Source organism: Alligator mississippiensis, chromosome 2 (assembly GCF_030867095.1).
Source record: "Alligator mississippiensis isolate rAllMis1 chromosome 2, rAllMis1, whole genome shotgun sequence".
Classification (NCBI taxonomy): Eukaryota; Metazoa; Chordata; order Crocodylia; family Alligatoridae; genus Alligator; species Alligator mississippiensis.
The window spans coordinates 272,624,444-272,650,156 of NC_081825.1; the positions used below are offsets into that span (position 1 = coordinate 272,624,444).

The 25,713-nt window shown below is 44.4% G+C and overlaps 1 protein-coding gene and 1 long non-coding RNA gene across 10 annotated transcripts in view; one reads left to right on the forward strand and one right to left on the reverse strand.

The window, feature by feature from the left end:
- The window catches only part of LOC109281698 (uncharacterized), a 30,195-nt gene extending 17,349 nt beyond the window's left edge, over window positions 1–12,846 (forward strand). Inside the window, exon 4 of the long non-coding RNA XR_002088462.2 lies at window positions 12,575–12,846. This is a non-coding gene — a long non-coding RNA (uncharacterized LOC109281698). The remainder of the gene's footprint in view (window positions 1–12,574) is intronic.
- FOXN3 (forkhead box N3) overlaps window positions 1–25,713 on the reverse strand; it is a 324,200-nt gene that overhangs the window by 169,069 nt on the left and 129,418 nt on the right. For 7 of the 9 annotated variants that reach the window (XM_019481681.2, XM_019481679.2, XM_019481682.2 and 4 more), the window contains exon 3: window positions 17,839–17,886. The exons of the other annotated variants lie outside the window; for them this stretch is intronic. In XM_019481681.2, the coding sequence (XP_019337226.1) occupies window positions 17,839–17,886 (48 nt within the window). The remainder of the gene's footprint in view (window positions 1–17,838; window positions 17,887–25,713) is intronic. 9 annotated transcript variants of the gene reach the window in all.

The following is a 25,713-nucleotide window of genomic DNA, read 5'->3' on the forward strand; positions in this document are numbered from 1 at the left end:
GATTGATGTCATATATCTTGACTTCAAAAAAGCCTTCGATCTGGTGTCCCATGATCGTCTCTTGGAGAAACTGGCCAATTGTCGCCTTGGGTCCCCCACGATCCACTGGCTGGAAAATTGGCTCCGGGGTCGGACCCAGAGGGTAGTAATTGATGGAAGTCACTCATCGTGGTGTCCTGTGACCAGTGGGGTCCCCCAGGGCTCTGTCCTTGGACCCATACTGTTCAACATCTTCATTAACGATGTGGACACTGGAGTCAGAAGCGGACTGGCCAAGTTCGCCAATGACACCAAACTTTGGGGCAAAGCATCCACACCAGAAGACAGGCGGATGATCCAGGCTGACCTGGACAGGCTCAGCAAGTGGGCGGACGAGAATCTGATGGTGTTCAACGCCGATAAATGCAAGGTTCTCCACCTTGGGGAAAAAAAACCCGCAGCATCCTTATAGGCTCGGCAGTGCTATGTTGGCTAGCACTATGGAAGAAAGAGACTTGGGGGTCATCATTGACCACAAGATGAACATGAGCCTGCAATGCGATGCTGCGGCTAGTAAAGCGACCAAAACGCTGGCTTGCATCCATAGATGCTTCTCAAGCAAATCCCGGGACGTCATTCTCCCCCTGTACTCGGCCTTAGTGAGGCCGCAGCTGGAGTACTGCGTCCAGTTTTGGGCTCCACAATTCAAAAAGGATGTGGAGAAGCTTGAGAGAGTCCAGAGAAGAGCCACGCGCATGATCAGAGGTCAGGGAAGCAGACCCTACGATGACAGGCTGAGAGCCATGGGGCTCTTTAGCCTGGAAAAGCGCAGGCTCAGGGGTGATCTGATGGCCACATACAAGTTTATCAGGGGTGACCACCAGTATCTAGGGAAACGTTTGTTCACCAGAGCGCCCCAAGGGATGACGAGGACGAATGGTCACAAACTACTACAAGATCGTTTCAGGCTGGACATAAGGAAGAATTTCTTTACTGTCCGAGCCCCCAAGGTCTAGAACAGCCTGCCACCGGAGGTTGTTCAAGCGCCTTCATTGAACACCTTCAAGATGAAACTGGATGCTTATCTTGCTGGGATCCTATGACCCAAAGCTACCATGGAGCTGAGGATGGCAACCCAAGTAAAGGACAACAAGAAATTGTTTTTTAGATACATAGGGAGTAAAAGGAAGGCCCAGGGAGGAATAGGACCCCTGCTAAATGGGCAGAAGCAATTGGCGACAGATAGAGGGGACAAGGCTGAACTCCTCAACGAGTTCTTTGCCTCAGTGTTCCTAAGCGAGGGGCACGACAAGTCTCTCACTGGGGTTGTAGAGAGGCAGCAGCAAGGCGCCAGACTTCCATGCGTAGATCCTGAGGTGGTGCAGAGTCACTTGGAAGAACTGGATGCCTTTAAGTCGGCAGGCCCAGATGGGCTCCATCCCAGGGTGCTGAAGGCACTGGCCGACGTCATTGCAGAGCCACTGGCGGGAATATTCGAATGCTCGTGGCGCACAGGCCAAGTCCCGGAGGACTGGAAAAGGGCTAACGTGGTCCCCATTTTCAAAAAGGGGAGGAAGGAGGACCCGGGCAACTATAGGCCGGTCAGTCTCACCTCCATCCTTGGTAAAGTATTTGAAAAAATTATCAAGGCTCACATTTGTGAGAGCTCGGCAGGCCAAATTATGCTGAGGGGAAACCAGCATGGGTTTGTGGCGGGCAGATCGTGCCTGACCAACCTAGTCTCCTTCTATGACCAGGTTACGAAACGCCTGGACACAGGAGGAGGGGTGGATGTCGTATACCTGGACTTCAGGAAGGCCTTCGATACGGTATCCCACCCCATACTGGTGAACAAATTAAGAGGCTGTGATGTGGATGACTGCACAGTCCGGTGGGTGGCGAATTGGCTAGAGGGTCACACCCAAAGAGTCGTGGTAGATGGGTCGGTCTCGACCTGGAAGGGTGTGGGCAGTGGGGTCCCGCAGGGTTCGGTCCTTGGACCGATACTCTTTAATGTCTTCATCAGCGACTTGGACGTGGGAGTGAAATGTACTCTGTCCAAGTTTGCAGATGACACAAAGCTATGGGGAGAAGTGGACACGCCGGAGGGCAGGGAACAGCTGCAGGCAGACCTGGATAGGCTGGACAAGTGGGCAGAAAACAACAGGATGCAGTTCAACAAGGAGAAATGCAAAGTGCTGCACCTAGGGAGGAAAAATGTCCAGCACACCTACAGCCTAGGGAATGACCTGCTGGGTGGCACGGAGATGGAAAGGGATCTTGGAGTCCTAGTGGACTCCAAGTTGAACATGAGCCGGCAGTGTGACGAAGCCATCAGAAAAGCCAATGGCACTTTATCGTGCATCAGCAGATGCATGACAAATAGGTCCAGGGAGGTGATACTTCCCCTCTATAGGGCGTTGGTCAGACCGCAGTTGGAGTACTGCGTGCAATTCTGGGCGCCACACTTCAAGAAGGATGCGGATAACCTGGAGAGGGTACAGCGAAGGGCAACTCGTATGGTCAAGGGCCTGCAGACCAAGCCCTACGAGGAGAGACTAGAGAAACTGGACCTTTTCAGCCTCCGCAAGAGAAGGTTGAGAGGCGACCTTGTGGCTGCCTATAAGTTCATCACGGGGGCACAGAAGGGAATTGGTGAGGATTTATTCACCAAGGCGCCCCCGGGGGTTACAAGAAACAATGGCCACAAGCTAGCAGAGAGCAGATTTAGACTGGACCTTAGGAAGAACTTCTTCACAGTTCGAGTGGCCAAGGTCTGGAACGGGCTCCCAAGGGAGGTGGTGCTCTCCCCTACCCTGGGGGTCTTCAAGAGGAGGTTAGACGAGTATCTAGCTGGGGTCATTTAGACCCAGCACTCTTTCCTGCTTATGCAGGGGGTCGGACTTGATGATCTATTGAGGTCCCTTCCGACCCTAACATCTATGAATCTATGAATCTATGACCCCAGCTGACGTCCTGCCCTTTGGGCGGGGGGCTGGACTCGATGATCTTCCGAGGTCCCTTCCAGCCCTAATGTCTATGAAATCTATGAAAATGCAGCCCACAGGCCGGATGTAACCCACCAGGCCACTCTATCACGTCTGTGGGGCCCCTAAAAAAATTTAGAAAATTAATGTTTATTTGCCCCTGGCTGCCTGTCATGCAGCCCTCGATGGCTTGCCAAAACTCAGTAAGCGGCCCTCCACCCGAAAAAATTGCCCACCCCTGATATACATGTACGCTTTGCTCTGGAGTAGACTAATTAGCATTAGGAAAGCATCACAGTTCAACACATGCACCAGTATTAGGACACAGTAAGCTAATTAACTATGCCGTAAGATAGTACTGTCAGGGCTAAGTGGGTCACAAGAACATTGTAAAGGGTTACGGGGAATCGCAGGGTTTCCCTGTGCACTACATGGAGCCACCACGCAGCTAGGGGCATGGCAAGTATGCAGCATTGCGAGAGCAGCCCCAGGAGCCAGAGAGGGGGCCAGATGCAGGAGCCAAAGGGGGTGGGGAAGAGAGAGAGAGAGAGAGAGATGATATTTATGCTAATAGGTCCTGGTGTGAAGAAGGCTGAGAACCACTGATTTAGTGCACTGAAATGCATGTATATACACTGATCCCTGCCTGCTGCCTAACCACAACTCTGTACATTTAGTACTCTCATGCCCCAGACATCCCCTCCACTGCCCAATGCTGTCATATGGAGCACAGGACTGACCCTCTGAGCTTGCTGCCAGCCTGAGCCTGCTCCACTCTGGCTCAAAGTGCTGCTGTTCCAGGCATAAGTGTAAATTCTGCACCTAGGCACAGTGTACTCCAGCCCAGAAAGCTCCAGAGTTCATCACGTCACATTAACTGCACATATAAATGCACCCAATTTGACTAAGAAATGCAAGGAGTTAAGGTAGACCCCACAGTGTACTTTGTGGAAATATATTGTGTAATGGCTCCTTCCTGTAGCTAGCTCAAACTGTATGACCATTACTAACTGAATGACACTTCCATGACATCAACCAGTAAAAATATGTTTTTGAGTAGCAAGACACAAGGCTGCCTATACACATGCTTGAGGGTGGAGGGTTAATCAGTGCAGTTTCTGGAGAGCTGCTCTAATTAAAATGCCTCACCATCACCTATATTAAGCCCCACAGGTTTAAAAATGGCTGTGGGATGCTTTATCTAAACCTCATTCAACAAGGTTTAGATAAAGCGCCCAAGTGGCAATTTTCAAACCCACAGGGCTTATACACATGACGATGAGGCCACGCTGGAGCTTTCCAATTAGAACACGGAGCCGACTCAATTAATTGAGGCTGTTCTGACATGTTCTAATTAGAACGCGAACCAGCAAATGTATACGCACCAAGGTTTTCACCCACGTCCCCAAAAATGAGACAGAGAAGGACAAAAGGCAAGAAATTTCTCTTTGAACCATCTTGAAGACACATGTGCTTTACATATCACCATGGCAAAGTATCTGGCAGTAATTGATACAACGTAGTATCTACCCAAAAGATATAAAATGCTGTAGTTTAACCTAAAATGCTGTTATTTTTAGTTTCCTTTGGCTATGCTGTGCTATTAAGTCAAACCTCCTTTCCAATGAAGTTAGTGTGCAATCCAAATAAAAACATACTCCCAACACGACATAGCTTTGCCTTTATACCCTGTAGTAAGTTTGCATGTATGGAACTGAGTAGAATTTTGTGTGGTTCTCACATACCAGGGATCAAGGGAGAAAACAAACAATTCTGAGAGACATACAAATAAACTACAAGCAACTGTTGCACATAAGCATCTAACAGCTAATGTAAGATGTTATCTTGAAGTATCTCCCTTCCACATGCCAGCTTCCACCTCCTTCTGGCACCTCAATATGTAAAGTGTAGTGATTAAAAAATTTCTAGATCACCTGGAACACGATCCCCACTGACACACCACCTGGCTTTTGGAAAGTTCACTTCCATAGGTATTCCACTTGTAAAACAGAGCTATCAGCATCTCTACCTCAGAGATTTGTGCAAATTAAGGAGCATCCACACAGCTTTTTTTCTTTTTTCTTTTTTAATAGACAGAGCCTAGGGTGCAGTAATTACTTCACTCTGAAATCCTGGGACAATAATAATAGCTGGAAATTAATAGATTACAGCTTCAAAACACAACTGCTGCGGGGGGGAGGGGAGGGCACTTTGGTGTTTCAGAAGTCACAGAAGCATAGAATATTAGGGTTGGAAGGGACCTCAGGAGGTCATCTAGTCCTATCCCCTGCTCAAAGCAGGACCATCCCCAACTAGATCATCCCAACCAATGCTTTGCCTACCCACGTCTTGAAAACTTCCAAGGATGGAGATTCTACAACCTCTCTGGGTAACCTGTTCCAGGGTTTTACTACGCTCCAAGTGAGAAAGTTTATCCTATTATCTAACCTCAACTTCCCTTGCTGCAACTTGAAACCATTGCTCCTTGTTTTGTCATCTGCCACCCCTCAGAGGAGTCTAGCTCCATCCTCTTCAGAACCTCCCTTCAGGTACCTGAAGGCTGCTACTGAATCCCCTCTCAGTCTTCTCTAGATTAAATAAGACCAGCCTCTCCTCATAAGTCATGTCCTGTAGCCCCCTAACCATTTGCCCTCCGCTGGACTCTCTCCAATCTGTCCACATCCTTTCTGTAATGGAGGGCCCAAAACTTGACGGTACTCCAGGTATGGCCTCACCAGTCTTAGTCCTGGGGAGAAGCATGCCCCAGTTTAACTAGTACAGACCTATGCCTGAATGAGGCAGAGGTGTAGGAAAAGAAGCGTCCTGTTATTCAGGAGGACTCAGTTGTTAAGAGAATAGATCTTCAGAGAGGGTGGGTGGGTGAAGTAAAGCTCAGGAGAATGCTATAAGACCTAACTTCAAGCTCAGTATGGACATCCCCAAGTGTTCAAAACAAAATAATTCCTGCTTTCTCCCTATTTTCTCCCCTGCTGGAAAGTAGGAGGGAGGGCAGCAATGAGTTCCTAAAACTACATTAGGATTCTTTATTTACATTCTGCCTTTTGAATCATAAGAGGTTCACAATTTTCAAGCTTAACCTTCTCCACTACAAAAAGTTAGTCTCTCTTGCTCTCACTCTCTGGTTCCACAGGCTTCAAGGGCCTGTCTCCTATAGTCCTGCCCAGTCTCCTTCCACCTTGTTGCATCCTTGCCTTACAAAATCTAGACTTTTTGTAAATGAAGGCCAAAATTATAGTATATTCATTACTTCAGAGTTTAAGATTTCAAGGAAAAAAAACTCACCAAACACCACAAGACAAGTGATAAAGTTCAGAAACAGGCAACAATGTGAGCTGGTATATATGCATTTTGCAGCATGATTCTACTCAATCAAAATGTTCCAAACAAACAAACAAAAAAACCCAACAACAACCCCCCAGCCCAGTCCAATCCTCAGATCAGCATTCTAGTGGACAAATTGTAGCCTAAGAGCCACCACAGCCACATCTGAAATTTTCTCATATGTTCCAAGACTGAGAGGTTTCACTTGGTCCAAGGTCTAATGAGCCATTCGTCCAAGTCAGAATAAATCCCAAGATGTCTGGATGATAACGGTAAGCAGTCATCACAGGAGGATTTATAATGAAGATTTGAGATAATATGGCCAGGATCATAATTCTGCAAAGATAATCGCCTTTGTCCAGCCAAAAATTATGCACAAGAGAATAAAAACAAAAGTTTTCAAATTTGGGTAGCTGCACTTAAACTACCAAAGCCAACATTTAGGTATCAAATAAACAGCCTGCTTTTCAGGAGATGTCAATAAGCAGTACGCCCGTTGACTTTAGGCATCCAACTGTGAACATTCTGGCAGTACATGTGGTACTTAGGAGCACATTTGGACTTGTCGTGCAATAATGAAGCCACCAGAGAAGTCTGTTCAACATTCTGAGTTTTAAAATGGGGTCATAGTTGGATCCTTTTACTTCAGGGACACTGGCTGTATTGCAGCTACCATAAGAACGAGTATAAATTTAATAGCTCCCCAAGAGAATGCTGGGGTGTAGAGCATTGTAGTAAAGTTAGGTAGCTGCAATTTCTGGATTTGCCAGCCAGTGATCATTGGAGTTAATATGTAATCATACATATCTAGATCTAGCTACAAGGGGGTGTGCGTGTGTAATTTCAATTTCATCCTAAATTTCTGAAGTTAGAAACCTAGGATAAAATGGAGATTTCTAGCTGATTCCCAAGCTTGGCAAACTAATTTCAATAATTCTTCCTGATGCAAGTTTCTCCTCTCCCACTTTAGACATTTATTTCATAAGATCAACGAATCATTCCAGGCAGTGCAGTTTGGGGAAAACTGCACTTGTGAATGGTTTCAGACATATTGCCTGCAGCCTCACAACACACCTGAGGCATGCAGTAATCTCCTAGAAATGCACTATAGGGAAGGAACACTTGCTTAAATAATGCATTCATTCTTACTGAGCCAAGAATATTGGCGAGTAGCTTTTCTAATTCATTTTGCAATACAACATGGATTATACTTCTTTCACTCAACCTGCTGCTATTCCTGGAGATTTGCAAATTTAGTAACAGGCACTACTGGAAATAAGCAGCTCACAGTCACAGAATTCAACAAATCAAACCTACTGTGACCATTTATGTCTTGTTGAATCAGCACTGCAACACCCAGGGGTTGCCAAGGGCAAAGAGGCTTTTCCATATACAAAGGGAACTTGTGCAACGATGAACTCCACTCTGAAAGGCTAGCTCTGTTCTATTCATTCTCAAGGACATGAGGCTGAGAAAACTGCACTTCACTTTTCCCTTCAGCCACCTCTCCCTCATTTTAGCACCACCTTACCTTGAAAGCCAAGCATTAGATACTAAAAAAAAACACTAAATAAGAGTTCAAGTTTTTCATTTAAATGTTTGTGTGGGGTGGAAAAGTTGTTCAGCTGCAAATTTGGGGCACAATAACTTGGTAATAAGCTACAGTATGCTGATATCAAAGGAGGAAGACTGTATTATAAAAAATTGTAAACCATAAGTTAGAGCTTTGGCATTCACCAAATAGATAAGCCTGACCCTTCCCAAATGGGTGTTAAATATTAGCAAGCTTGTGCCATTCAGTGCTGTTACAGAACTCTGTTGATCATCTCTGTTCACCGATATGCTGAGTTGTCAATTCAGAGAATCAAATTTAACAAGTAGCTTCATTTTTGTGCAATTGTTTCTTCAGATAAGACCAAATACCCAGGTGGCATTGACAGTAGCAACCCGTGTTCTAAGACAGCTATGCACCTTAAAGCTGAGGTCTGTTTGTGTTATAAAAGTGAAATAAACTACAAAAAAAGTGAAATAGGACATCAGACTAGTTTGTTAAAAAATACAACTGTTAGGGAATTCTTAGGAAAAGAAAAACAAACCCACTGCCAACAATTGCTATTATTATAAAACACATTCCTTACATCCACTGAAATCCCACATAAAAATTACAAATAACCATTCATGCAGTCTGAGCATAGATTCTCTACACTCCCTTAAAGCATTTCTAAGGCAAAAAAGTGAAATTCTATATGTGCATTTTTAAAGTGCTACACAATAGTTCTTTACAGCAATTTTAATGATGGCAACAACTGCATGGTGAGCATTTAATTTTTATAAAATCTCACATCAAAAGCCCAAACCTATGAACTCTGACATCTCAGAAGCTGCCTCCAAATTTAGATCAAAGTTTGCTACTGTTCCTATGTCAGACTGATATACATTAAAAAATAAAGTATATGAACTATTTGCATTTAAAAAGAAACTAAAAAACAAACTCTTTTCCTCCTCTATTTTGAATTCTCTCTCTGCAAACTGCCATGTCATATCTCAGTTACAAGGACAAAGTAAAAAAAAAAGGCTTCTGACTAGTTAAACATGACCCTTGTAATACAAGCAATGTTCATTTGCTTTTCAAAAGCATGGGTTTAATCCTGGGAGATACTGAGCAATACACTGCAATCAAAGCTCAAGGAGCCTGGAGTATCAGATATCCCTGAAAGAGAAAAACGTTATTCTGAGAAAAATGAGGGCCATTAATTCATAAGCCACAGCTGCCAGTCATGGATTCCATGCTTGTTGCTTCCTTCTCCCCACCTCCCTTACACCTTTCATGACAGTGAAATATCTTAATAAACATATGGGTGAACTAATGGAGAAACACTGCTACAATGATTCATTTTAATTACCAGATCACTGTAAGTCAGGAAACCTAGATTCTATCTTTAACTCTGCACACTCTTGCATGAAAGGGCATTCCATAGCTCTTGATTATCCTTCTACAGATAAACAGAGGTAACAATGTGTGCTCAGATGTACACTCCGTCCTTTGCAGGAAGAAGTAACGTGATCTGAGTGACTGCCCACTAGTGTAGTGAAACGCATTATTAAGCCAAAGGCAACTCTGTATTGGCCTAAACTGGTGGTTATCAGAACTACAGCACCAGGTAAGACTAGCTCACGCCCCTCAGATGAAGCAGCAGGGAAAGCCAGGTGCCCACAACCCAGAGTGAACCCGTTGGGTCATAGGCCTGAAACTGACAATCAGCTAATTGCTGCTCTCAAAGACTGGTAGATTATATAGACCAGGGATAGCAAACTCATCTGGGCCATGATATGGGGCCAGTTCATAGGCCAGATTGTGCCCATTGACCCCTCCCTTTCTCCCTGCCTCAGTATACCTGATTCAGGGGCTGCAGCAGCCAGTCTGGGACCTGCTCTGTATATGGCCCAGATCCCAGAGCAGATGCAGTGGGGGGTGCAGTCTGGCCAGAGTGGCAGCCATGCTACACATGGCTGCTACCCCAGCTGGACTGCACTGCATACAGAGCCTGTCCCAGCAACTCCAAGACTGTGGCGCATGCAGTGCCTGCTCCAGCCATTCCAGGACCTGCACTGCACACATCACCTGTGAACACTGCATTCAGCGCCGATCTCAGACCAGCTAAGGCAGGCACCATGAAACACAGGCTGGGCAATCCTGGTGTGCAGAGGCTGGGCAGGTGGCACAGGACCCCAATCCAGGTGCAAAAAGGTAGCAGAGAGCCTGATGCACAGGGTCCAGTGCAGCCCACAGACCATACCTGTGCTATTCAGTCTGGTCCATGGAGCCAAAACATTTTGCACCACTCTTCTAGACACTATGGAGGATCTACCGCATCAGATCATATGCCTGCTAGTCAGAGAGGAAATCAAATGCGACTCCTTCTATAGGCTTAGTCAGTAGATGCTGCACCATCTCTCATAACACTGGAGTTTATGCTGTGAATGTCTTTTTGTTAAGACGATATGCAATACATACATAGTTTTCAGATTCTCCTATGGTAATTTTACAAAAAACCTGAGAAAAATGCAATTTTATAATTGCTTTTGAATGACATCTCACTTTTTTACAAGGTATCGAGTCCTCCATAATATTCTAGTACCCAGACCCAGTCATAAATGTATGACCCTCACGCTGCTAGGAGCAATACAAATACAAAAGAAAAGTGCCCCTGATGCAAAAAGCCTAGTATTTACCTGCAAAAGAACAAATGATACAGATAGAGGGGGAGGACAAAAGTCCAAAGACAACAAAAACAGTACTGGTCACCAAGGGCATTTTTACACTTGCTCCAGGGAGTGAGGGGTGGAGATTTAATTAGAGCAGCTCTCGTGCAGCAGCTTCCTCAAGTTTAAAAATGATGGCAGGGGTGCTTGAAATAAAGCTCATTCCCCCCTCCCATTTAATGAGCTTTAGTTCAAGTGCCCCACCACCATTTTTAAGCACAGGGACACTGATACACGAGATCTAGGAAGCTGCTGCATGAGAGCAATGGCCATGCTCCAGCAATCTCAATTAATCAAGTCTACTCCAACATGCTGGAAGTTGTGAATAGGCACCCCAAGGGCGCAGACAGAAGTGACAATTTTCACCTGATCTGGCCACAGAAAGCAATTTATATCTGTGACCAAACACAAAAATGCATGACTGCATACAGCTTCAAAAGTAGCTGATTGGATGAAAGTCTGACCCTCATTGTAGGAGGGATCAGATGATGACATTTCAAAACAAAATGTATACTGTAACTTGTGTCTGCACTGCCTGCCAGCCTCCAGCTGTTTTCAGAATGGGAGGGGGAACAGGGAGGGGAGAGAGTTTGGTGTGAGGGGTTTTCAGCCCCAGCTGGAGGTTGGGGAGGGTGAGGTGGGAGGCTCCAATACACCCACCCCACCTCGAGCGCTAGCTGGGGAACCCCTAGAATAAGCTCCCTCTGCTCCCTTTCCTCCTCCCACTCTGAAATGGACAGGCTGGAGAGGAAGGGCCATTGCTATGGGAAACTAGCTGCAGCCTGGTAGTCAGCAGCTAGATTCCCCTCCCCCCTGGAACCAGCACTGAATTTCTGTTTGGTCCGAGGGATGGTTGCAACTCATAACATTTTCTTGCTAAGTGTTCTCAGTTAGAAGGGATCTGCACTTCTGTCTGCACCCCAGAAACACCAATGAAAGTCCTAAGGAGATCAATACATAGCATTAATATGGCACACTTCCCACCTACAGATAGAAATCACACACACAATAAATTACTCTACTTTAAAGAATAGGAAATTAAAGCAAACGAAAAAGGTTAAGTGCCAAAAGGTCAAGCATTACTGGCAAAGGATCAAGAAGATTTTACATATACCTCCAACCCATGCCTAATTCAGTGGGTCATCCAAACATCATATCAAAGATTACAAATGTCACACACATAAATATTGGTCATTTGATGTCCTTAATGTCATTTCTAGCTTCAGGATTTTTCTACACACAAAACCACATCCCACAAACCCAAAGAAATAAAAAAAACCCCAAAAGACTAGACATTTCCTTGAAGTACCTTTCTTTTAAATCACTAGGTTGTAGGACATATGCAGTCCTAGCAGCAGTCTGAAATGCAACCTTTCACCCAACAGAGATTCAAAAAAATTATTCAACATTTGTATCCGTGTCAAAGGCTAGAAGGTCATTTTTGGTCTACTAGTACGCTAGCGGTAAAATGAGCCACTGAGTGAATTTCAAGGGGAAAGGGTTAATAGCCCATACAGAAGGGTGAGATGGAGTAGGTTGAGCTAAATCCATTAGGAGTGACAAATAAAAATAGAAATAAAGAAGAACTGACAAAAGCTAATGGGTATGCACTGATTTTTCCTCTAACTGTTTATTTAATGTAGGATCTTTTTTGCTCAATATTTAATATTGTTTCACCCACCCAACCTGAAATGGGAAAGCAAGCATGCTGATGAATGGTTTGAAAAGCTGTCTAGCTTGCTGTTTTTCAAGTGCTTCTGTAGGCTTTAATGAAATACAGTTTTGTGAGCTTCCATAACCAACACTCAGGAGAGTAACAGATCAGGCCCATACAAAAGCAATACATTAGGTGGAATCCATCTCTTCAATAGCAAACATCTCAGCATCAGAAAGCAGCTTACTTCAAGATAAGTACTCTCTGCACCAATGTAAAGGAGGTACTCCACTTTAATTTTTGTCTCAGTGTTATAGCAAGTTATTTAACTCCATATGTTCTCTTGCAGGATCATAGGAAAATCAGGCTGCAAGGAACTGCACCAGGTTATCTAATCCAAGCCCCTGCTCAAGTCAGGATCATCCCAAACTAAACCTTCACAGTCAAGTATCAATCTAACCAGCTCTTGAAAATTTCCAGAGATGGAGATTCCACAAGTTCTCATGGTAGTCTGCTGCTGTACTCGACTGCCTTCAGAGTCAAAAAGTTCCTCCTAATCTGCAACCTAAATTTCCTCAGCTGCAACTTAAGGCCATTGCTCTTCCTCCTGTCCCCTATCTCCATCTTCCCTGTGATCGCCCCTCAGGTATTTGAAGACTTATAAAATCCAACTCGAACCCTCCTTAGTCTTCTCTTCTCCAGAACCCTCCTTAGTCTTCTCTTCTCCAGACTAAGTAGTTCTTTCAACTTAATGCTAGTCTAATAAAATAAGATGGGAGGGACCTAGAATACAGAAAAGGCCACACACATCTTACAAAGCCAAGCAACCTCCTAACCTTATTTTGTTTAAAGTTTCTTTGCTTGCTGCTGAACGTCATCTTTCCTGTGACATGCCTTATTGTTCCTGCGTAAGTTCAGCAAGGAGGCTGAAGCGTTTCAAAGACGCACAGGGAAAAATCCCAGCTTCCAATGGCTCCTGACTCTCATCAAGGGCTGTTAAACTGCTCACATCTCTGCATATGCCCCATCCAAGTCTTTATCCTTCCTAAAACATCAGGCACAATTCCTGGGTTCTACACAAATGTTCATTAATTAATTACTAAAAGATCTGTCAGTGCAAGCAGTATATATTGGAGAAAAAAAAATAACAGACCTAAAAATTAGGTACTTATTTATGGCTCAAGAAGAAGATGCCCTGCTAAAGCAGAAGCAACCAGATGGATTACCTTTGGGACAGGCCAAACAATGGCACCAGATGTGTTGTGGCAATATGCTTATTAGCAGGAAGCAGAGTATACAGGGTACTTCAGCAGAGTTTCTTCCTTCTAGATTATAGCCCTCCAGCTGCAAAATGGAGCTCAAAGCCATGCCTTATCTTAGATAATGAGCATTAACAGCAGTGTTCATGTACCCTACTGCACTCAAGAAGTGCTGACACCCAGACTCCGGGCACTCCCTATGGAATGTTTAAGCGGAGGCTGGCTCTCTACTACCTGCATGAGATCACTGGGAGGGAGGCAGCTTGCTGCACTCCCCAAGGCCCCAGCTGAGCTGGCCATAACTAAAGGGCCCTGTAGGGGAGCAGTTCACTCACCTAGTGATTTTTTAAATTCTTGAATGTAAGAAAAGAGACACTTGCTATTGCCAAACCAGTGTACAACAGACAAACAAAACAAGGTTCCATGAAGACATGTGCATCCCGCAGCTGAGGAACCAGTCCACAAGCCAGTTTACTACACCTAATGAATTTATTACTCCTCCTCCTCCAACTAATAATAATTTTCAAGATCTTTCATTCTCTTGGTTTTCAAAACAGCCCAGATTTCCCTATGTTGCCTGAGTTTGATTTACAGAGCAGCATCTCTCCAATTCCCTGACTGATTTCCTAAGGGATGGGCATTATGACCAAGTTGGCTAGGCCAGAAGCATCACTGGATAGGAAAGAGGGGTAAGAAATCATGTTTCAGGACCCTGTATATGTCATTCTTCTACCACAGAAGCAATGAAATACTGTAGGAACTCGTTGCTGGAGTGCTATATTCAGAGCTAGCTGTGTTTCCTTAGAACTACACTATTTTTTTCCCCTAACAGTCAGGCCCATTAATGTAAAATGCCTAAACATTAGATAAAAGCTGTTTCAGCACGTCTTCAACTCCTCTTCGAATCAGGAGTGTCATTTAAGTCTCTTTTCACCCAGCCTCAACAACAGCTTTGGCAATTCTACTTAGGATGTCTGCTTATATCTCACTATCACTGCTCAATATGTTACATTTGGCAACAAACTCAGTGTAAACCTGGAGTTAGAACAGAGACAGAGACATGAAAAGTTTGACCTGATGATCTTTGACAGTGCAAACCACTGCACCAAGCATATTTTCAGAAGAGTAATTAATACAATATATTTCAGTTGCCTCAAGCAGCTTCACTAACAAGTAAATAGATTTGAAAAGTATGCAGATACCTTCCCAAAAAAACAAAGAAAAAAAAGTGATAAATTTAGAGAAATCTCACTCTTCTCATTTTTACACTTGGAACTGAAATATTGAATGAAGAATTCCCAAGTTCATAAACATGGTCTAGTTTGAAATGTGAATCTCCCCCTCAAACTACATTTATTCATGCTCTTTCCCTAGCGGGTTATTCTGCATCATCAGAGCATATACCCAGGCCCAACGCAAAGGGGTCCAAACCTGATTTCCTGTTTCCTTACCCAACGTGCAGCCTCTTCAAAATGTATGTCAAGTTTTGAGGTGTTATTTAAGTGGTACCTGGACTTTATTTTTAGTATAAAAAATGATAAAAGCAAGGCAAGTTTCTTCAAATTCACAGAAGAGACTCAACAGACACAAACTAAACAAATGACATGGTACAGAGAAAGCTTCTAATCTTGCAGATACCAGCAGAAGTCAGCAGCTCTTTAGTATGCTCTCTCGTCTAATTTGGAAGAAAACAGGATATGAAAAGTCAGACAAAAAAATTAGAGAAAAGGTCACACTGGATAGCAAGACAGTGCAGTAACTGCATCTCCTACCCCAGACAGAAGTCATAACTCTAAATCCACACAATACACACCCACCCACCATGGTTTTCCCCAGTTTTTTTTAAACTTGTGCATCTCATGTTTCAAAATGTTTTCGTTACACATTACTATATATGACTGGCATGAGTTGTATCCTCAAGAGGATACAACTGATGAGATTACTATTAGAAACACACTAAGGAAGTTTAGAAACTGAGATGCAAAGAGGGGAATGGGGGCAGGCAGTTGTTGGAAGAGGTATTAGCTGTGGCTGGAATGAAGTATCATTCAATGCTGCAAAGAGGGGAGTGAGCAGAACAACTTCTAGGGAGTTTTGTTTGCTAGGATCAAGAAGCTTTTGGAAGGTGGGGCAGGCATAAGGTTCTACAGAAAACTGGTTAACTTGCCTTATTTTGTACTCCTTAGTGTTTACTAAGTGGCCATTACTCATCCTATTTATATTATATGTGAAAGCTGTTGATCAATATTGCAAAAGGGTGATTAGTGTTTAGTGATTAAACATCAGTATATGACCATCTGATTTAACATGCCTGAAGTGGAAGGAAGTGGTAAGAAACAAGTGATTGCATGGACTTAAGTAATGAAAACAGACAATTCATCTGAAGTCAAATGTTAATGTTGTCAAGATTTGTTAAGTGGCAAGGTAGAAGAGATTTATGGTATTCTCAGAACAGAGAGAAAAATGATTTCCTGAAGTTATTCAAAATCAAGTATGCCATTGAGTGAAACTGGCTACTGAAATAGAAGAAAAGTGTTCTTTTACACTGTTGCCTGATGATACTGCAAGTGATGTTGATGTCATGCTTATCATAGAAACATAGCCACAATAATCAGCTGAGTCAGTTCCAGGTCTTCAGGAACTCTTCGACAGAAACTACTTGAGAAATCCAAAAATTCTTTGACACCCCAGAAGTGGCAGAGAACAAGCAGTTATTATAAAAAAAAAAAAAAAACCAAAAAAAACAAAAAAAAAAAAAAAAAAAAACTTAAGGCAGAGACTTGGCCTTCAGAAGATGGTTACAACTGTTTTTATGTTAACAACCTTCAACATAGCACAAAAAATTCTCTCACTTTTAGCACATCACTGGATATAACATGCACCCTGTTTTGGGAATCTTCAGGTAGGAAGAAGCTCTTACCTTGGGGTACAAGTAAGTACCTAGCACCTGGTATCTTCAAGGCTAGGGCCAAGCAATGGGTCCAGCTGCTGACTGACCCTGCAAGTCAGTCCAATCCAGCACGCAGTGCCATGTCAAACTACTAGGAGGCTCTGCAGGAGTCCATAGATTTAGCAGTAGTGGAATGGTGGCAGTGATAAATGCAATGGCTCACTGCCAAATCTCCAGAACTCTTGGGGATCAGTATTTCATGCATACAACATGCACCCATATTTCCCCCAGCTGGTTTGCAGGAGGGAAGGATGTTCATGTTATATGTAAGAAAATATGGTAACTTAAAGAAACTACTGAAGTATTTCCGCCTGAATATACTCCTCCAGACAGATTTAAATTAATAGCTCCATTACTAGATGCGAAAAAATGTAGAAAAAGGACAATTTAAAGAAAAACTCAGATCAGCAAGATCATTAGCACAAGATGGATAATCAAGCATGAAAATGACAAGCATGTATGCAGAGAAAAAATGCATTCTTTCAGGGAGAACTAACTGGAAACAACATTTAAGCTGCTGCAAGAGGTTCTATCCAACAATGCAGGAAAGAGTATGGCAAAGTGCTCTTTGAAATCTACTTGGATCATGAGGACAAGAAGATTTGAGAACTTCTTGGGTGTAATGATGCTACACCATTAATGAGTACTGAACATTTTAACTGAACCCTTCCGAGGTAGCTGTTCCTTTCTTAAGGATATTGAAATACATTAAACTATCACCACCAGTTGATAGAAGGAAGATAGTTACTTCTGGTTTTCCATAATACTTGAAGAAATTCTTCAGTATATTCTGTTTGTGTATTTGCATACAAACACCCTTAAGTGTAGAAATTTGTACTATACACAAGAACACACTGACGAACACGCAGCAAACAGCTCTGCAGAGAAGTACTAAAAAACTTACAACCCACTGAAAGGTTTGAAAGAGACTTGACAGATTATAGCCTTAACAAAGCCTCTGGAATATGGCTGTAATATTGTTAACTCGTGCGACTTATAGCAAGTCTTGCAATATTACGGTCTTAAGGGGCTATTTTGTTTTGCTTTGTTTTGTTTTTAAAGTTCCTCACATCAATTAATAAGATTACATGAAAAGCCTGAGTTTTCATCTTTGCAGAAAGTTTCTAACCCTCATGGCTATATATTTCTTTATGACTAGATCCAAATAGTCAATTTTTTAATCATCTTTCAAACAAATGATTGATGAAAAGGATTCTAGATATCCATAGCACAAAAAGACTAGCTCTAGGAGACACCAAAGAATGGTAAGGCATGCTAGCTAGAGGACAAGGTACTGGTGAGTCTATTCTTCAAACATAAATTAGCAGTGTCATTAAAAAGACACAATCCCTTCAACTGTGTACTTAATACATACATAAGAATACAAAAAGATAGGTGGCTTACTTGAGAGTCTCCATTTTTCTGTTGATTTGTTTGCAGGTTGCTCAGTATCTGAGTGAGCGAGAAAAAGAGGACCCATTTAGTCTTATTGCTAGGTAGCTCCAGTCACAGAACACCTCTGTCCTCAGAAAAATTTGCATAGAAGACAGGCTTTCTACCACACAAGCAAACCATTTTCCTAAAATATAAAAATGCAACTAGACAGATAAATCCTTGTGACAATTTTCTCTCTCAGCTAGCATTGCTATCACCTGCTTCAAGTCCAGCTAAATATGTGGTGCATGATCTTCAAATCACTATCTATATGAAATGAGTGTTTCAACAGTCAGTGTAACCAGGAAAAGAGGGAGTTTAAAAATCTTCCTATAGGTCTCCAGTTGCTGGAAGCATGTACTATACCGAAACTTCCATGCAATGTTTCTTTGTGACAGCTCCTTTCCTGTTTCTCTGCTGTGCAACAGAAAGTTCAAACCACCACCAGAGCTCCAAATAAGTCTATACAGTTCTGCCACAGCAAAGTTCATAGTATAGCCATTTCCTTCTGTAGAGGAAAGAGTCTAAAACTAAATAAATTAGTACAACTACATAATTATGTAAGAATAAATAACTAAGCTTAGTAAACCACTTGTCAGTACACAAAAACATTTTTGGATGAGTAATTCGGGAAGTGAAGTATATGATGTGCCCCTGGCTTGTTTACTTTTCATTCCATCCAGGAAGAGCACACACCAACTGCTGAAACTTCCTTAGCCTGATGAAGGGTTTTTGAACCCGAAAGCTTGCTTAATAACTTTTCTCCAACTATTTGGGTTGGTCTAATAAAAGATATCAAATTCACCCAAGGAACCTTGTCTGTATATGATGTGCGACATTCACGGGTTGTATATTTGTCTACATTTATTGCAAGATTCCCCACAATCTCTCAAAAGGGTGGTGGCCAAGTTAAACTAAGACTGCCTCCCTCTCTAGCCATAATTTATGGTAATAGTGAAAGGATCCATTTCTTCAAGTTTCATATCTCTACTTAAAAATAACAGACTACCACACAAAAGGCCTAGCCTGAGTCCAGGCCTAAAAAGGCACCAAGTTGCCACAAAAATTAATTTTCATTTAGTTTACAAATAAGTATCATTCTGCTTATGAAAGTCCTACAGAATTAAACTGAGCTTTGCCCAGCAGCCCTGGAGATTTTCCTCCAAAAACCCATGATGAAAGCCGAGCTACAACAAAATCAGTGGCAAAATATAAATCTGAGTTTGATGAGGCCAGGATTTTATCAATAAAAGCTCGCCATCTGACAGAACATTATAGCAGATATGTATTGCTTAAAAAAAACAAAAAACAAGAACATTTCTGTGAACTGTTTATTAAATCTTCATGTATGGTAATGTTTCTCTTCTTCCTCTGTACAAGCAGTGTCAAAGATACAGCCCACAGAGCCTCTGGTGCTGGCCCTTGGTCTAAGTTGATCCACATGAACTGGCCCACCCTTTGTTGGCAGGGCCTAGGATGTGTACCACACGTGCTGCGCATCCCAGCAGCTCTGGGATCCAAACTAAATATGATGCTAACCCCCCACTGGTCCAGGAATACCTGTCACATAGCACCTGCTCCAGCCAGCCCAGAACCCACACTGCACCCTGCATCTGGAAGTATCACATGCAGCAGTCATGGGTCCCACATGTAACAGTTTTGGACCACCTGGGAGGTACTGTGCCATTGTGGATTCTGGCTTGTGCGTTGTGCACAGCACAGATCCCACAGTAGATCTGGCATGCTGAGGGGTGGGGAGAGGGGATGGGGTAGAAGAGAAGGAAGGGGTTCTGTGGCCTGATCCAGCCTGCAGACTGGCTCCTTACCAACCATGGGGTCAGATAAATTTAGACACCCCTGCCCTACACCTTTTCTCAGCCTTTTCAGACTCAAGACACTGCTCAGAAAAAGCCAACCCTTAGGTTTTCACTCTTTGTTTAGCTACAGAAAAATAACAGAGAAATTCTATTGTGGTCTGAGTACTTTGCAACTGTAGGTCAGAAGCTTTTGACATAATGGATTCCTACTCAAAATCTCTGGTATAGGTCTTTGCACACCTAACACTGCTAATACTGCACAGCGCACTGTTTGAGAATCACTACCCTACATCCTGCCTCCATGGAATCTCTCCCGTTTGACTCATTTTCTCATCTATTTACAAATTCTTACACTCCCTAAAAATGGTACATGATGGTGCTCTTCTTTTCAAATAAAGAATACCTCTAGGAACTAAAATTAAAAAAGCAACAACAATAAAAGCATGGCCATGCTTAAGTTTCAGATTAGCTGTCCTTAGATTCAGTTGATTTTATTTGCTGGACTTGAGGCTGGCTAATTCAACTTAAAAGCGCTGGATTTTTTTGGTTATGTTAAAGTCAGAATTACATTTGTGGTAGTTGCCTCACAGAGTATCCGCTATTGTAGGATGCTCTGGACCTCAGAAAAAGAGTTCTGAAGCAGAACCTGGTTTTCTGCCAGTATCAAGAATGAGAGTGAATTATATCCTCAGCATTCATCAAGATTCTCTGCTGCAGAATCCCACAAATGAATTTCTGCTGCACAGAACATGTTATTCACCTTTTATGTTACTGAGGTTTTCATACAAGCGCCCATTCATTCCTCCATTTATTCAGGGTTCTTCCTTCTGCAAAGTTTTCGTTAGTCTGAAGTCAGGCAAAAAGCATAGCAAAGATGCACTTTATAAACTAACAGAATCAGAGATGCAAAAGCTTTTGAGAGCCACAGCTCACTTCATTTATGCATCCCTAATTCACCCTCTCCTGCCTTCTTCCTTCACAGGCTGTGTTGGCAGCCTGAGTCCTAACTAGCCTAGTAACCCAGCTAACCTAGTTGTGGAGGATTGCTGCAAAGAAGTACCTGTAAAATACATTCTGGCATCTTTGTCACTTGATCTAGTATAGCAGTTTGAGTCCCACCCCCCCACCCCCAGCACCACGAGGCAAGAAACAACCAATAAGAATTAAGATTCATTGGAATGAAACTTCACACAAATTCCTACAGCAGTTCCCAGGATGAAGTTTCCATTATACCAAGAATGGAATTTAAGGAACACTAACATAAAACTGTCATTTTCAGTTCAAGTTAATCCCCAAGATGGCTATTATCAATCAATGACTAAGATGCAAAGATGTTATTTATGGGCACAAAGTGTTTATTCTATAGCCCAATTCTGCTATTGTTTACTCCATGACAAGTCAAAAGTAACTATTCTGAAGTCAAAGTGGTGGAAGGACAGAATCAAATCAAGAGCATCTAATCTTCCAGGCTAAGGATGTCTATAATGACACAAACGGTAATCTGGTGGCCACGCCAGACAAGAAAGCTGATATTTCAACAGTTTCTTTGCCTCTGTTTTCCTGAACAGGGACCGGGATATCCCACCTACCAGAGGTAGGGACAATCTTGGGGATAGCTCTATCAAACCTTCAGTCAGTGCAGATGTAGTTAGAGATCTTCTGGAAGGGCTAGACATTTTTAAATCTGCAGGTCCAGATGCCCTCCACCCAAGGGTGTTGAGGGAGCTGGCAGGGGTCATTGCGAAGCCTTTGGCCCGGCTGTATGAGCATTTGTGGTCATCTGGCCAGGTGCCAGGGGATTGGAATGTGGCTAATGTGGTCCCTATTTTTAAGAAGGGGAGGAAGGAGGACCCAAGTAATTACAGGCCTGTAAAACCTCACCTCAGTGCTTGGGAAGCTCTTGAAGAGGATCATCAAGGAGCATATCTGTGGGGGGCCTGCAGGGGAGATCATGCTCAGGGGCAATCAGCATGGGTTCACCAAAGGCAGGTCCTGCCAGACCAACCTGATTGCCTTTTATGACCAAGTAACTTGGATGATGGTGTCGCTGTGGACGTAGTCTTTCTAGACTTTAAGAAGGCCTTTGACACTGTCTTTCACCCCATCCTCATCAATAAATTAAGTGACTGTGGCATTGATGCCTGCACAGTTGGATGGGTAACAAATTGGCTGATGAGGCGCACCCAGAGAGTAATGGTGGACGGGTTGTACTCAACCTGGCAAGATGTGAGCAGTGGGGTACCCCAGGGCTCGGTCCTCGGGCCTGCACTGTTGAACATCTTCATCAGCGACTTGGACGAGGGGGTGGAAAGCACGCTGTCTAAGTTTGCTGATGACACTAAGATGTGGGGCGAGGTGGACAGACACACTTGAAGGGAGAGAGAGGCTGCAACTAGATTTAGACAGACTACAAAAGTGGGCAGATGAGAATAGGACGGGGTTCAACGTAGACAAATGCAGGGTGCTGCACCTTGGGAGAAGGAATCCACAGCATACATACAGGCTGGGGAGTTCCCTTCTTGAAAGCACAGAGGCAGAAAGGGATCTTGGAGTCATTATTGACTCCAAGATGAACATAAGCCGCCAATGCCAGACCACAGCCAGCAAGGCCAACCATACCTTGTCATGCATCCAAAGGTGCATCTCAAGCCGGTCCAGAGAGGTGATACTCCCCCTCTATGCGACTTTGGTCAGGCCACAGTTGGAGTACTGCATCCAGTACTGGACGCCACACTTCAAAAGGGATGTGGCCAGCCTGGAGAGGGTTCAGAGGAGGGCCACCCGCTTGGTGAGAGGGCAGCAGGACAGGCCCTACAAGGAGAGACTGAAGGACCTCAACCTGTTCAGCCTCAGCAAGGGGAGGCTGAGGGGGGACCTGGTGGCTGCCTACAAGCTCATCAGGGGGGATCAACAGCAAATAGGCAAAGCCCTTTTCTCCCCAGCACCACCTGGGGTGACAAGGAACAATGGTAATAAGCTGATGGAGAAAAGGTTTAGGTTAGAGATCAAAAGCCAATATTTTGCAGTTAGGGTGGCCAAAATCTGGAACCAACTTCCCAGGGAGGTGGTCCTCGCCCCTACCTTAGGCAAATTCAAGAGGAGGTTGGATGATCACCTGTCTGGGGTCTTGTGAACCCAGCATTCATTCCTGCCTGTGGCAGGGGGTCAGGCTAGATGATCTGTTCAGGTCCCTCCTACTATGAAACTATGAAACTATGACCCATAAAAATGCAGAAGGAGGAAAAAAAAGTTTGCCATTATGGTAGCACCACAGTCTTGTAAAGCTCCTTCCTTTAAGTTCTTATATGGCTTCTGCTACTGTACTGAGTATAGTACTCAGTACTGAGTACTCCCTGCCACAGTGGGAGCCTGGCATAAGGATCTAAAATGGTCCCCAATCTTCACTGGCCCATGTACAACAATAATGCACTGCAGGTAACATCTTGCTGTGCCCTCCCTCTCAATCTTAGCTTTATTTTGTTTACATTCCCTGTGGCCAAAAGCAACATCATAGGCTTTCCACAAGCACCATGTTCTCTGCAAGCCATAAATTGGGTATCACTCATCTGAATGTTTAGGCACCCTGACAGTTCCAGTCAGTCATTAAGTACCAGCAAGTCAGACCTTGCTATGCGGGGTCTTGCAATATCTATATATCGAGAGAGAGTCTGAGAGTGCAATCTCTCTTCCTCTGAACAAGGTCTATATCTATCTATCTAGATACAGATATAGAGACAGATATTGGAAGATCCCATATAGTGAGGTCTGACTTGCTGGTACTTAATGACAGTGACGGGAACTGTCAGGGTGCCTAAACATTCAGATGAGTGGTGTGCATGTGCATATAAAAACTTCCTCTGAATGAGCAAACTTTACCTCTAAGACAGAAATAGAACCTACTTAATTTCTGGGCTCTATTTTTTACAAGTGAATTCTTGAAAAAGGTACTGCATCTGTGGGGCTTTTACTACAAGTATAGTAAAGGAGTTAAATTGTTTTTCCCCCTCATTTGTACTCAAAGAAAGGTCCAGTTAGACTGCAGGGAACAGTATCATTATTACACTACAACAAGAACATTTGCCTTTTTTAGTAGTGGCCTTGCTTCCATAATTAAGGAGGCACACAGGAATATTTACTGTTATGACTGAATTCTTCCAAGGTGGAGTGCTTACTGAGTCAGAAGATCTTTTGAAAGGGATGACTAACACATTTACAGAATTAAGACCCATCTAATATTTTAAATCACAGGTACCTCCGGACAGGGGACTGTATGGGTGGTGGGGACAATTATTTACACATTTTTGAGAAATGAAAAAAATCTGTTAATTAAATTAACTTAATTTCTAACTGAATTCAGTTAAATCAGAAGTACCATACAATTAATGGCCTTCACCAATATTTCATTCCAATATACTTTCTTCAGCACCAAAGAAGTCAGCTAGAATGAGCAACTGCTCCGTCCTGTGTAAGGAGGGGCAAGCACTAGGGCTGTGCAAAGCTTTGGGTGCTGATTCGATTCGGAGGAGATTCGGCCCGATTCGGTGGCCAAATCTCCAAATCTGAATCAAATCAGGAGACCAATAAAAAGGTTCAAATCGATTCAAAGCTCTCCAAATCTTCAGAAAAGATTCAGAGAGCTTTGATGATTTGGGCACACCCTGCCCGCTACAGCAGGGAGCTGGAGCCAGACTTGGAGTTGGTAAGTAGGGGGTGGGGACCATGGGGGGACCCCTGCCAGGCCCCATCCCCTGCCTTCTCCCCCAGCCCCCCACAACTGCTCCCCCAGGCCCCCCCTCCCCGACCCCAGCTCCCAATGCTTTAGAAAAAAGCCCCAACTCACCAGGTATTGCCAGGCAGGGGATGATCCCTGCTGCCCCCCACTGCATGGGGGGTGGGATTTGCCACGAGCCCCCCAACCAAGGTTCCCTCTAAAGGTGCGTGCGTGCGAAGCTGCACACAACTAAAAGAGTGTGGCTGCACACATTCTTTTCAAGGCCGCACACCAGGAGAGGCTGGGGTGGGAGCCTGGCACGGGCTCCGGCAGCTCCAGGGAAATGCTCCACTCCCCACATCAGGGCCGGGGCATGGAGCACTTCCCCAGAGCCAACAGAGCCTGTGCCAGCCCCCCACCCCAGCCTCGCCTCACCTTAGAAAGGAGCTGCTGCCTGCTCCGAGTGAGGCTCCACTGGCTCTGGGACACTGCAGGACATGCCCCCTGAGGCCAAGCAGGGGAGCAGAGCAGTGTCCTGGAGCAGGCGGAGCTTCACTCAGGGCAGGCAGCAGCTCCTCCCTAAGGTGAGGCAAGGCACGCATGGAGGCTGGGACAGGGGGCTGGCGCGGGGTCCGCTGGCTCCGGGGAAGTGCTCCACACCCCTGCCCTGATGCAGGGGAGCGGTGCACTTCCCCAGAGCCGCCAGAGCCTACGCCAGCCCCCAGCTCCAGCCCCTGGTTCCAGGCCCCCAGCCCATCAGCCCCAGCCCCCAGCCCCAGGCCCTGGCCCCCTTCAATAAGTGTTCCACGCTGGATTGAGGCGGCACACTCACAGACTGCTACTCCTTAGAGGAAACATTGCCCCCAACCCTGCCCTGCTCCCCCAGCTCCAGGCCTTTAAGAAAAAGAAAAAAAAAGTGAAAAAACCCCAGGCCTCACCAGCTCCTGCAGTGGCCTCAGGGGGCTCATGGAAGAGTCCCCCACGCAGTTCTGGGCAGTGGGGGGCAGCGGGGATTGCCCCCCACCAGGCAGGAGCTGGTGAGACCGGGTTTTTGGGGGCTTTTTTTTCCCCCCCTTAAAAAGGGCCAGAGCTAGGGTGAAGGGGCAGTGGTGACTGCCCCCCAGCCCAGCACCTGGTGAGTTGGTACTTTTTTTTTTTTCTTTAAAAGTGCCAGGAGCTGGGCCTGCATGGTTCAGAGATTTGACAGGAGCCAAATTGCCAAAATCAGATTCGACCAAATCGATCTGGGACCGTGATTCGAATTACTGTCCCTCGAAATCGGCCGAATCTGAATCCGAAGCAAATACTAGCCACTTA